Here is a 13,453-nt window from a genome sequence, read left to right as displayed (position 1 = left end):
CACCTCCTGAAGACCAGAACTGCCAGAGATCTCTAGAAGATCTGCACCTCTGCATGTCTCTGCTCTGTTCACCCTGCTCCCTGTTTCTCAGACCCCTGACTTCCAAGGCCTGGCATGAGCTTACCTTCATACAACCTGCCCTAACTCCTGGAGCCCACTGTATAGACAGGGTCCTGGCAGACTGGGTAAGCTAGGACCAGGCAGATGAGAGTTTAACAGAGGGACTACTGCCTGCCCCATGGTACTGGATAGGGAACCACAGGCCTGAGGTTAGGAACACAAGGGAGTAGTGACTACTCCTTGGCCTGAAGGGCCGGAGCCCCCCTAGTAAAGAGGAGGTGGGGGGGAGGAGATGGGACCTCACTCTCCTCCCTCCCTCTGATCTCCCCATTGGCTGAGCTCAACTGGAAGCCAAAGGGCAGGAGAGCCTGATGCAGTTCTTAGAGGTGAGCTTCCTTGGCACTAAGTGGTTGGGGGCAGAGGAGTGGATTTGGGAGAAGCAAACACAAGAACCTCCGAATACCCACAATCCTTGCCCCGCTCGGCACACTTACAAGGAGCACACGATTATACCCTGTCTTGCTTGAGTTCTACCCTTGTTTCCTGCGTTCCAGCCTTGTCTCTCTTGGCTAGATGCTAAGGTCTTCAGGGGAAGGGACCATATATTATTTTTCCTGCACCCCCTAAAGAGTTTGTCATATAATCATATATCATATCTTGTAATCACAAAAATTCAGTGATTATATGACAAATTACTAAATACACCGTCAGATTTTCTGATATTAAAAAATAACCAAAAAGTGTCAGAATTGACAAGACTCTGATTATATGTGATAGCAATGGGTATCTATCTCATTAATGGTAGCCAAAATTCTGTACCAGCTAATATATATTTCTACACAAGATACAACACTATCTAGTAAGGAAAGTGAATGATGACAGTAGTTTGCTATGTGCAAACAAACTGCATTATCTGCTCCACAAAAAGCACGACAAAATTTCTGTTGGGTATTTATTACTTGGCCACTATATGAAAATATTACAGAAATAAAAAGTCTAGGAAGAGAAAATATCCTAACAAATTCTTACAGAACTGAATAGTAATACGCTACTGCAAATCAATTCTGATACAAAAAAGGAGGAAAGAAGAAAACCCAGCTTTTCTCTTTCAGTGTAGTTTTCAAAAGGGAATAAGTAATTTACTGTTCCTTCAACCAAGCAATTCTCTCCTATTATTTGAAAAGTATATTCTAATTGCAGTTAACAAACTAAGACATAGAGTCTTGTTCTTTCTTTTTTTTTTTTTCCTGGCATGCCCTTCACATTGCTGGGTATCTTCTGATGATGAGCGTGGTGACTCACAAGGCATAAAGTTTTCAAAGCGTCTTCATCTGGCTTTGGAGACAATGAGGAAAAGGCAAAGTTTGAAACATTCTGGGAATATCCTGGGCCATTTAACAAAATTTAAATTAGACTACCACTGCATCGCATTTCATGCTCTTAAAAATCTACTAATGAGGGAGAGACCTTCAAGATGGCAGAAGGAGTAAGACGTGGAGATCACCTTCCTCCCCACAGATACACCAGAAATACATCTACACGTGGAACAACTCCTACAGAACACCTACTGAACGCTGGCAGAAGACCTCAGACCTCCCAAAAGGCAAGAAACTCCCCACGTACATGGGTAGGCAAAAGAAAAAAGGAAAAACAGAGACAAAACGATAGGGACGGGACCTGCACCAGTGGGAGGGAGCTGTGAAGGAGGAGAAGTTTCTACACACTAGGAAGCCCTTTCACTGGTGGAGACGGAGGGTGGCGGAGGCGGGGAAGCTTCGGAGTGGCAGAGAATGCAGCAACAGGGGTGCGGAGGGCAAAGCGGAGAGATTCCCGCACAGAGGATCGGTGCCGACCAGCACTCACCAGCCCGAGAGGCTTGTCTGCTCACCCGCCGGGACGGGCTGGGGCTGGGAGCTGAGGCTCGGGCTTCGGAGGTCAAATCCCCAGGGAGAGGACTGGGGTTGTCTGCGTGAACACAGCCGGAAAGCGCCTAGTGCACTACAGCTAGCGGGGAAGAAGTCCAGGAAAAAGTCTGGAAATAAGAGGCAAGAGACCATTGTTCTGGGGTGCTCGAGGAGAGGGGATTCACAGCACCTCCTAAACAAGCTCCAGAGACGGGCACGAGCTGCGGCTGTCAGTGCGGAACCCAGACATGGGCATGAGACGCTAAGGCTGCTGCTGCAGCCACCAAGAAGCCTGTGTGTGAGCACAGGTCACTATCCACACCTCCCCTCATGGGAGCCTGTGCAGCCCGCCACTGCCAGGGTCTTGTGATCCAGGGTCAACTCCTCCGGGAGAACGCACGGCACGCCTCAGGCTGGTGCAACGTCACGCTGGCCTCTGCCGCCGCAGGCTTGCCCCGCATTCCGTACCCCTCCCTCCCCCCGGCCTGAGTGAGCCAGAGCCCCCTAATCAGCTGCTCCTTTAACCCCGTCCTGTCTGAGCGAAGAACAGACGCCCTCCAGCGACCTACACGCAGAGGCGGGGCCAAATCCAAAGCTGAACCCGAGGAGCTGTGCGAACAAAGAAGAGAAAGGGAAATCTCTCCCAGCAGCCTCAGGAGCAGCGGACTAGATTCCCACAATCAACCTGATGTGCCCTGCATCTGTGGAATACATGAATAGATAACGAATCATCCCAAACTTGACGTGGCAGACATTGGAAGCAACTGTAGACTTGGGATTTACTTTCTGCATCTAATTTGTTCCTGGTTTTATGTTTATCGTAGTTTAGTATTTAGAGCATATTATCACTGGAAGCTTTGTTTATTGATTTCGTTGCTGCCTTCCTTTCTTTTTATATATATATATTTGTGTGTGTGTGTGTGTGAGTGTGTGAGTGTGTATGTGTATGCTTCTTTGGGTGGTTTTGTCTGTATAGCTCTCCTTTCACCATTTGTCCTAGGGTTCTGTCTGTATGTTTTTTGGTTTTTGCTTTTTTTTTTTTTTAGCATAGTTGTTAGCACTTGTTATCATTGGTTGATTTGTTTTTTGGTTTGGTTGCTCTCTTCTTTTTTTTTTATTACTTTTTAATTTAAAATTTTTTAATGATAGATTTTATTTTTTTATTTTAATAACTTACTTTTCTCTTTCTTTCCTTCTTTCTTTCTTTATTTTCCTCCATTTTCTTCTGAGCCATGTGGCTGACAGGGTCTTGGTGCTCCAGCCGGGTGTCAAACCTGAGCCTCTGAGGTGGGAGAATCAAGTTCAGGACGTTGGACCACCAGAGACCTCCCAGTCCCACATAATATCAAATGGCAAAAACTCTCCCAGAGATGGCTATCCCAACGCTAAGACCCAGCTCTCTTTCACCACCAGCAAGCTGCAGTGCTGGACACCTTATGCCAAACAACTAGCAATACAGGAACACAAACCCCACCCAGTAGCAGAGAGGCTGCCTTAAATAAGGTCACAGACACCCCAAAACACACCACCAGAGGCGGTCCCACCCGCCAGAAGGACAAGATCCATCCTCATCCACCAGAATATAGGCAACTAGTCCCCTCCACCAGGAAGCCTAAACAACCCACTGAACCAACCTTACCCACTGGGGTAGACACCAAAAACAATGGGAACTACAAACCTGCAGCCTGCAAAAAGAAGACCCCAAACACAGTAAGTTAAGCTAAATGAGAAGACAGAGAAACACACAGCAGATGAAGAAGCAAGCTAAAAACCCACCAGACCAAACAAATAAAGAGGAAATAGGCAGTCTACCTGAAAAAGAATTGAGAGTAATGATAGTGAAGATGATCCAAAACCTTGGAAACAGAATAGAAAAAATTCAAGAAACGTTTAACAAGGACCTAGAAGAAATAAACAGCACATAAACAATGATGAAAAGCACAATAAATGAAATTAAAAATTCTCTAGAAGGAATCAATCAATAGCAGAATAACTGAGGCAGAAGAATGGATAAGTGACCTGGAAGATAAAATAATGGAAATAACTATCACAGAACAGAATAAAGAAAAAAGACTGAAAAGAATTGAGGACAGTCTCAGACAGCTCTGGGACAACATTAAACACACCAACATTCGAATTACAGAAGAAAAAGAGAAAACAAAAAGGGACTGAGAAAATATTTGAAGAGATTATAGTTGAAAACTTCCCTAATATGGGAAAGGAAATAGTCAATCAAGTCCAGGAAGCACAGAGAGTCCCATACAGGATAAATCCAAGGAGAAACACACCAAGACACATATTAATCAAACTATCAAAAATTAAATACAAAGAAAAAATATTAAAACCAGCAAGGGAAAAGCAACAAATAACATACAAGCGGATCCCCATAAGGCTAACAGCTGATCTTTCAGCAGAAACTCTGCAAGCCAGAAGGGAGTGGCAGGACATTTTTAAAGTGATGAAAGGGAAAAACCTACAATCAAGATTACTCTACACAGCAAGGATCTCATTCAGATTCGACAGAGAAATTAAAACCTTTACAGACAAGCAAAAGCTAAGAGAATTCATCACCACCAAACCAGCTTTACAACAAATGCTAAAGGAACTTCTCTAGGCAGTAAACACAAGAGAAGGAAAAGACCTACAATAACAAACCCAAAACAATTAAGAAAATAGTAATAGGAGCATACATATCGGTAACTACCTTAAATGTAAATGGATTAAATGCTCCAACCAAAAGACACAGACTGGCTGAGTGGATACAAAAATAAGACCCGTATATATGCTGTCTACAAGAGACCTACTTCAGACCTAGGGACACATACAGACTGAAAATGAGGGGATGGAAAAAGTTATTCCATGTAAATGGAAATCCAAAGAAAGCTGGAGTATCAATTCTCACATCAGACAATATAGACTTTAAAATGAAGACTATTACAAGATACAAAAAGGACACTACATAATGATCAAGGGATAGATCCAAGAAGAAGATATAACACTTGTAAATATTTATACACCCAACATAGGAGCACCTCAATACATAAGGCAAATGCTAACAGCCATAAAAGGGGAAACTGACAGTAACACAAATATAATAGGGGACTTTAACAACCCACTTTCACCAATGGACAGATCAGCCAAAATGAAAATGAAACAAGGAAACACAAGCTTTAAATGATACATTAAACAAGGTGGACTTAATTGATATTTATAGGACATTCCATCCAAAAACAACAGAATACACTTGAGAATTCTTCTCAAGTGCTCATGGAACATTCTCCAGAACAGATCATATCCTGGGTCACAAATCAAGCCTTGGGAAATTTAAGAAAATTGATATCGTATCTACTATCTTTTCCAACCACAATGCTACGAGACTAGATATCAATTACAGTAAAAAAATCTGTAAAAAATACAAACATATGGAGGCTAAACAACATGCTACTTAATAACCAAGAGATCACTGAAGAAATCAAAGAGGAAATCAAAAAATACCTAGAAACAAATGACAATGAAAACTTGATGACCCAATACCTATGGGATGCAGCAAAACCAGTTCTAAGAGGGAAGTTTTATAGCAATACAATCCTACCTCATCAAACAAGAAACATCTCAAATAAACAACCTAAACTTACACCTAAAGCAATTAGAGAAAGAAGAACAAAAAAACCCCAAAGTTAGCAGAAGGAAAGACATCATAAAGATCAGATCAGAAATAAATGAATAAGAAATGAAGGAAACAATAGCAAAGATCAATAAAACTAAAAGCTGGTTCTTTGAGAAGACAAACAAAATTGATAAACCATTAGCCAGACTCATCAAGAAAAAAAGGGAGAAGACACAAATCAACAGAATTAGAAATGAAAAAGGAGAAGTAACAACTAACAATGCAGAAATACAAAGGATCATGAGAGATTACTACAAGCACCTATATGCCAATAAAATGGACAACCTGGAAGAAATGGACAAATTCTTAGAAAAGCACAACCTTCCGAGACTGAACCAGGAAGAAATAGAAAATATAAGCAGACCAATCACAAACACTGAAACTGAAACTGTGATTAAAAATCTTCCAACAAACAAAAGTCCAGGACCAGATGGCTTCACAGGTGAATTCTATCAAACATTTACAGAAGAGCTAATGCCTATCCTTCTCAAACTCTTCCGAAGTATAGCTGAGGGAGGAACACTCCCAAACTCATTCTACAAGGCCACCATCACCCTGATACCAAAACCAGACCAAGATGTCACACACACACAAAAAACTACAGGCCAATATCTCTGGTGGACATAGATGCAAAAATCCCCAATGAATTACTAGCAAACAGAATCCAGCAGCACATTAAAAGGATCATACACCATGATCAAGTGGGGTTTATCCCAGGAATGCAAGGATTCTTCAATATACACAAATCAATCAATGTGATATACCATATTAACAAACTGAAGGAGAAAAACCATATGATCATCTCAATAGATACTGAAAAAGCTTCTGACAAAATTCAACACCCATTTATAATAAAAACTCTCCAGAAAGTAGGCATAGAGGGAACTTACCTCAACATAATAAAGGCCATATATGACAAACCCACAGCCAACATCTTTTTCAATGGTGAAAAACTGAAACTGTTTCCACTAAGATCAGGAACAAGACAAGGTTGCCCACTCTCACCACTATTACTCAACATAGTTCTGGAAGTTTTCACCACAGCAGAGAAGAAAAAGAAATAAAAGGAATCCAAATCAGAAAGGAAGAAGCAAAGCTGTCACTGTTTGCAGATGACATGATACTATACGTAGAGAATCCGAAAGATGCTACCAGAAAACTACTAGAGCTAATCAATGAATTTGGAAAAGTAGCAGGATACAAAATTAATGCACAGAAATCTCTTGCATTCCTATACACTAATCATGAATAATCTGAAAGAGAAATTAAGGAAGCTCTACCATTTACCACTGCAACAAAAAGAATAAACTACCTAGGAATAAACCTACCTAAGAAGACAAAAACCTGTGTGCAGAAAACTATAAGACACTGATGACAGAGATTAAAGATGATACAAACAGATGGAGAGATATATTACGTTCCTGGATTGGAAGAATCAACATTGTGAAAATGACTATACTACCCAAAGCAATATACAGAGTCAGTGCAATCCATATCAAACTACCAATGGCATTTTTCACAGAACTAGAACAAAAAATTTCACACTTTGTATGGAAACACAAAAGACCCAAAATAGCCAAAGCAATCCTGAGAAAGAATAATGGAGCTGGAGGAATCAGGCTCCCAGCCTTCAGACTATACTACAAAGCTATAGTAATCAAGACAGTATGGTACTGGCACAAAAACAGAAAGATAGATCAATGGAACAGGATAGAAAGCCCAGAGATAAACCCATGCACATATGGTCACTTTATCTTTGATAAAGGAGGCAAGAATATACAATGGAGAAAAGAGAGCCTCTTCAATAAGTGGTGCTGGGAAAACTGGACAGCTACATGTAAAAGAATGAAATTTGAACACTTCTTAACACCATACACAAAAAGAAGCTCAAAATGAATTAAAGACCTAAATATAAGGCCAGAAACTATAAAACTCTTAGAGGAAAACATAAGCAGAACACTCTGTGACATAAATCACAGCAAGATCCTTTTTGACCCTCCTCTTAGAGAAATGGAAATAAAAACAAAAATAAACAAGTGGAACCTAATGAAACTTAAAAGCTTTTGCACAGCAAAGGAAACCATAAACAAGGCAAAAAGACAACCCTCAGAATGGAAGAAAATATTTGCAAATGAAGCAACTGACAACGGATTAATCTCCAAAATATACAAGCAGCTCATGCACCTCAATATCAAAAAAACAAACAACACAATCCAAAAATAGGCAGAAGACCTAAATAGACCTTTCTCCAATGAAGATATACAGTTTGCCAACAACCCATGAAAGTATGCTCAACATCACTAATCATTAGAGAAATGCAAATAAAAACTACAATGAGGTATCACCTCACACCAGTCAGAATGGCTATCATCAAAAAATCTACAAACAATAAATGCTGGAGAGGGTGTGGAGAAAAGGGAACCCTCTTGCACTGCTGGTGGGAATGTAAATTGATACAGCCACTATGGAGAACAGTATGGAGGTTCCTTAAAAAACTAAAAATAGAACTACCACATGACCCAGCAATCCCACTACTGGGCACATACCCTGAGAAAACCATAATTCAAAAAGAGTCATGTACCACAATGTTCACTGCAGCTCTATTTACAATAGCCAGGACATGGAAACAACCTAAGTGTCCATCATCGGATGAATGGATAAAGAAGATGTGGCACATATATACAATGGAATATTACTCCGCCATAGAAAGAAACGAAATTGAGTTATTTGTAGTTAGGTGGATGGACCTAGAGTCTGTCATACAGAGTGAAGTAAGTCAGAAAGAGAAAAACAAATACCGTATGCTAACACATATATATGGAATCTAAAAAAAACGGTTCTTATGAACCTAGGTACAGGTTAGGAATAAAGACGCAGACATAGAGAATGGACTTGAGGATACGGGGAGCGGGAAGGGTAAGCTAGGACGAAGTGAGAGAGTTGCATGGACATATATACACTACCAAATGTAAAACAGATAGCTGGTGGGAAGCAGCCGCATAGCACAGGGAGATCAGCTCGGTCCTTTGTGGTCACCTTGGAGGTGGGGGGGATAGGGAAGGGAGATGCAAGAGGAAGGAGATATGTGGATATATGTATATGTATAGCTGATTCACTTCGTTATACAGCAGAAAATAACACACCACTGTAAAGCAATTATACTACAATAAAGATGTTTAAAAAAAAAAAAACTACTAACGAACATCTCCATTAGCTAATTCCTAGTTCTTTAGACACTCTGCGGATCAGGATTACTGACCATGTCACCACACACTGTGTTCCACTCCTGCCTTCCACAAAGATGGTGCCACTATCAGAAAAGCATCTGTGCGAGCATCAGTGCTTGTAATATTAAATGCTCCAATCTTTAATTCTTTTTTTTTTTTTTTGCGGTATGTGGGCCTCTCACTGCTGTGGCCTCTCCCGTTGCGGAGCACAGGCTCCGGATGCGCAGGCTCAGTGGCCATGGCTCACGGGCCCAGCCGCTCCGCGGCATGTGGGATCTTCCCGGACCGGGGCACGAACCCACGTCCCCTGCATCGGCAGGCGGACTCTCAACCACTGCGCCACCAGGGAAGCCCCAATCTTTAATTCTTTGAAGGATAAGTACAAGCATCACTTGAAACCAAAACCTAAGAGAAGCAGCCTCCAAGGGCCAACTTTATATACATTTCAGTCTTGTTTTCAAAGCTTATTATGAAACAGAACAGCAGCAATAACATTTAGTAGCAAAGTTCCACATGAAGTCTAAACTTGGAGGTCTTAGTCCCTTCTCTGTCATCCAAAACCACTTTTGCACAAAACTTCTATATCCCCCCTATGGCCCCATAAAAAAGGTACTTTTGGGCTTCCCTGGTGGCGCAGTGGTTGAGAGTCCCCCTGCCGATGCAGGGGACACGGGTTCGTGCCCCGGTCCGGGAAGATCCCACATGCCGCGGAGCGGCTGGGTCCGTGAGCCATGGCGGCTGAGCCTGCGCGTCTGGAGCCTGTGCTCCGCAACGGGAGAGGCCACGGCAGTGAGAGGCCTGCGTACCACAAAAAAAAAGAAAGAAAAAAAAGGTACTTTTCATCTGGGGCATGAAAAAGCCTGGTTACCATGCTTTGAAAAGCAGGAAGTGTTACTAATCCTAATCATTATTGTTATTGCTTTATGGTATACCTTAAGTTACCATCTGATTTTTATGAATATAGATAATAATCATTCATTCTTAGTGGTCGTCTAGAATCATTTCCCTCCGCTGTTAATGTACTTCCCCATAAAGGACATGGATGAAAAACACTGGGGGCACCTAATCCTTTTATGGATGATTCATGAGCATAAAACTATTAATGTTTATCTCTTAAGTGTAATTACCATATTTCTCAGATCAATGCCCACGGTTGAACACATCAATTAAAACTAGATGTATAATTTTCATGTTTCAAACGAATTTAATTGTGTGAAGAAAATCCGTTGTATGCCCTCTTGTATATACCTTTCAGGAGGCATTACTTTGCCAATTCTAGAAAGGGTTGTGGTTCAGTCTATGAACTAATCCAATCCTGTGGGCAGCTGCTATCAGGACCAGGGCAGCCATGCTTGCTCAGAGTATTTTAGTAGACATCTAATAGGTCAACTTTGCTCATAATATATTAAGTTCAACTTACTGTAATATTTTTCATTAAAAAAGTATTCCTTATTAAAAAAGTTTCATACTAGTTAATTTTTCTCCTTACTAATTAGTAATTCCATTAAGGAGAATGTTAAAAGTAACACAGTTTCCCAAATTAAACCTGAAGCAAAAGACAGAAAATAAAAAAAAAAAAGAGGAAATTAATGAAATGGAAAACTGACAAACAGAAAAAGAATCAACAAAGCCAGAAATCAGTTCTTTAAAAAGATTGATAAAATTGATAACCACCTAGCAATACTGATCAAGATGAAGAAAAGACAGAGAAAACAGAAATTATCAATATTAAGAATAAAACAGCGACCATAACTACAAATTACACAAAAATTAAGAGCCTAATGAGGGTGTATCATTAATAACTTTATGCCAATAAATTTGACAACCTGGATGAAATAGAAAAATTCCTTGAAAGATACAACTTACCAGAAGTGACATAAAAGGACATAGAAAATCTGAATAATGTTGTATCTGTTAAAGAAATTGAATTTGTAATTAACCAACTTCCCAGAATGAAACTCTAGGACTAAATGTTTCTAGTGTTAAATTCTTTCAAAAATTAATCACAGATAATACCTGTCACACACAATCTTTTAGAAAATAAGGAAGAGAGTGTTTCCCAACTCATCTTATGAAGTCATTATAATCTTGGTATCAAAACCAAAGATAAGGAAAGAACATTACAGATCAAAATCCCTCATGAACAACAATATAAACATCTGTAACCAAATATTATCAAACCATCTGGAAATATACAAAGAAGGATAATATACTATAACCACGTAGAGTTTACTCCAGGGATTAAAGGTTGGAAATCAATTAATGTAGTTCACTGTATTAACAAATTAAAGGGGAAAATTCATATGATCATTTCAGTAGATGCTGAGAAAGCACATGACACATCCATTTATGTCCAAAACATAACCCATTTGTGTTACAACACCCATTTATGTGAAAAACTTTCAGCAATCTAGAAAGAGGAGAACTTCCTCAGCCTGTAATGGACACCAAAAAAAACAAAACAAAACAAAGAAAGAAACAAACAACTACAGCTAACAACACTAAACAGGGAAATATTAAATGTTTCCCCCTCAGGTTGGGAATAAGAAAAAATGTCTACTCTTTCCGCCTCTATTCAACATTTTACATAAGTCTTAGCCAGTGCAATCAGACAAGCAAGAGAAATAAAGTCATACAGATTGGAAAGGAAGAAGCAAAACTTTCTTTATTCAGTGATGACATACTGTGTACATAAGTCTGAATAAATCTACAAGAAAACTACTAGACCTGACAAATGCACTCAGCAATGTCACAGGATATAAAGTCAATATATTAGCAATACAACTAAAAGTACTACTTATAAAAGTACAAGAAATACCAAATACCTAGGAATAAATGTAACGAAAGACATGTCAGATCTTTATACCAAAACTCTAAAACATCGCTGAGAGAAACTAAGGATGACCTAAATAAATGGAAAGACACATCATGAATGCATGAATTGAAAAACTTAATATTGTTAAGATGTCAGTTCTTCTCAAGTTGATCTAAAGACTCAAAACAATTCCAGCCAAAATCCCAGCAGGGTTCTCTCAAAAGAAAATACACAAAAATAAAATTTGAGACAATCATAGACCTAAACATAAGAGCTAAAACTACAGCAACAAAAACTACTGGAAACAATGAGAATGGTACATCACCTCTGTAGCGTTCACTGTCCCAAGTCATCCAAAACCTCAGCCTAATCATGAGAAAAACTCAGATAAACCCAAATTGAGGGGTATTTACAAAACTTCTGGAGTAGTCTCCAAAATGTCAAGGTCATAAAATATAAGGAAAGACTGAGGAATTGTCACAAACTAGAGAACGTTAAGGAGTCATGACAACTAAACGCAACATGGTGTCCCGGATGGGATCCTGGAACACCACAAGGACCTTGTACTTAAATTTACTTAATATATTGTACTGATGCCCATTCCTTGGTTTTGATCATTGTACCATGCTCATGTAAGATGTTAACATCAGGGACAGCTGGGTGAAGGGTATGCAGGCACTCAGTGTACTCTTTTGCAACTCCTCTGTAAATCTAAAATGATTTCAAAACAAGTTTTTCAAAAGCTATTAGAACAAAGTATAGACTAATAATTCATGATGTTGAAGTAAGCAAAGATTTTTAGAGAGAGTACAGAAAAGAATAAAACATAAAAGAAAAAAATTGGATTTCATCACAATTTAAAATGTCTGTTCATCAAAAAGTACCATTGAGAGAATGAACAGGTAAGCCGCAGAATGGGAGAAAACATCTGCAATGCAGATATCCAAAAAATGATTTGTATCTAGTACATAAAAGTACGTTGATCCCTAATAAACAATAATAATAGCAACACACTAGAAGACAGGCAAAAGACCTGAGGAGGTACTTCATAAATGAAGATAAGCGAATGACCAATAAGCATGTGAAAAAGTGTTCATCATTATTATCTCCATCTGGGAAATGCAAATTAAAAACACAATGAGATACCAACTCACCCACTAGAGTGATTAAATGAAAAAGTCTACCACCACTAAATGTTGAAAAGGATGTGGAATATACCAAAACTCTTCAATATCGCTGGTCAAGTATAAAAAGGTACAGTCACTTTGGAAATCTCTTGCAGTTTAAAAAGTTAAACACAATCTTTTCTACAACCCAACAAGTCTATTACTAGGTATTTATACAAAAGAAAGCAAACCATATGCCTACAAAAAGCTCTGAACTCCAGTGTCCATAGCTGCTTTATGCATAGTAACCCAAGCCTAGAAAGAGTTCAGATTTCCATCCAGGAATCAATCTACTGTGATACTTCATACAGTGGATTTTTCATTAGCAATGGAAAAAAAAAACAAAAACTACTGATACAGGCAACAATATGGATGACTCTCAGAAACATGATGCTGGGTACAAAGCAGCCAGAAATAAAAGGTACATACTGTATGGTCCCATTTCTACAAAATTCTAAAGTGGGTCAGAGTCCACCTACGGTGACAGAAATCAAATCAAGAATCAAGGCTTGCTTCTGGGGACCAGGGAACTGATTGGACAGATGCACGAGGAAGATGCCTTTAGCCTTTGCATTTACCTTAACTGATTGAAAGGTACACTTAATAACTGAACA

General features: G+C 39.5%; 1 protein-coding gene across 2 annotated transcripts in view; it reads right to left on the bottom strand.

Moving 5' to 3' along the window:
- The window catches only part of AFF3 (ALF transcription elongation factor 3), a 574,404-nt gene that overhangs the window by 390,844 nt on the left and 170,107 nt on the right, over window positions 1-13,453 (bottom strand). For both annotated transcript variants that reach the window (XM_060309207.1, XM_060309208.1), the window contains one exon: window positions 3,142-3,246. In XM_060309207.1, coding sequence (XP_060165190.1) covers window positions 3,142-3,246 — 105 coding nt within the window. The remainder of the gene's footprint in view (window positions 1-3,141; window positions 3,247-13,453) is intronic.

The sequence above is a fragment of the Globicephala melas genome, chromosome 12 (assembly GCF_963455315.2).
Source record: "Globicephala melas chromosome 12, mGloMel1.2, whole genome shotgun sequence".
In the NCBI taxonomy this organism is placed as follows: Eukaryota; Metazoa; Chordata; class Mammalia; order Artiodactyla; family Delphinidae; genus Globicephala; species Globicephala melas.
This window is presented reverse-complemented; position numbering and strand designations above follow the sequence as displayed.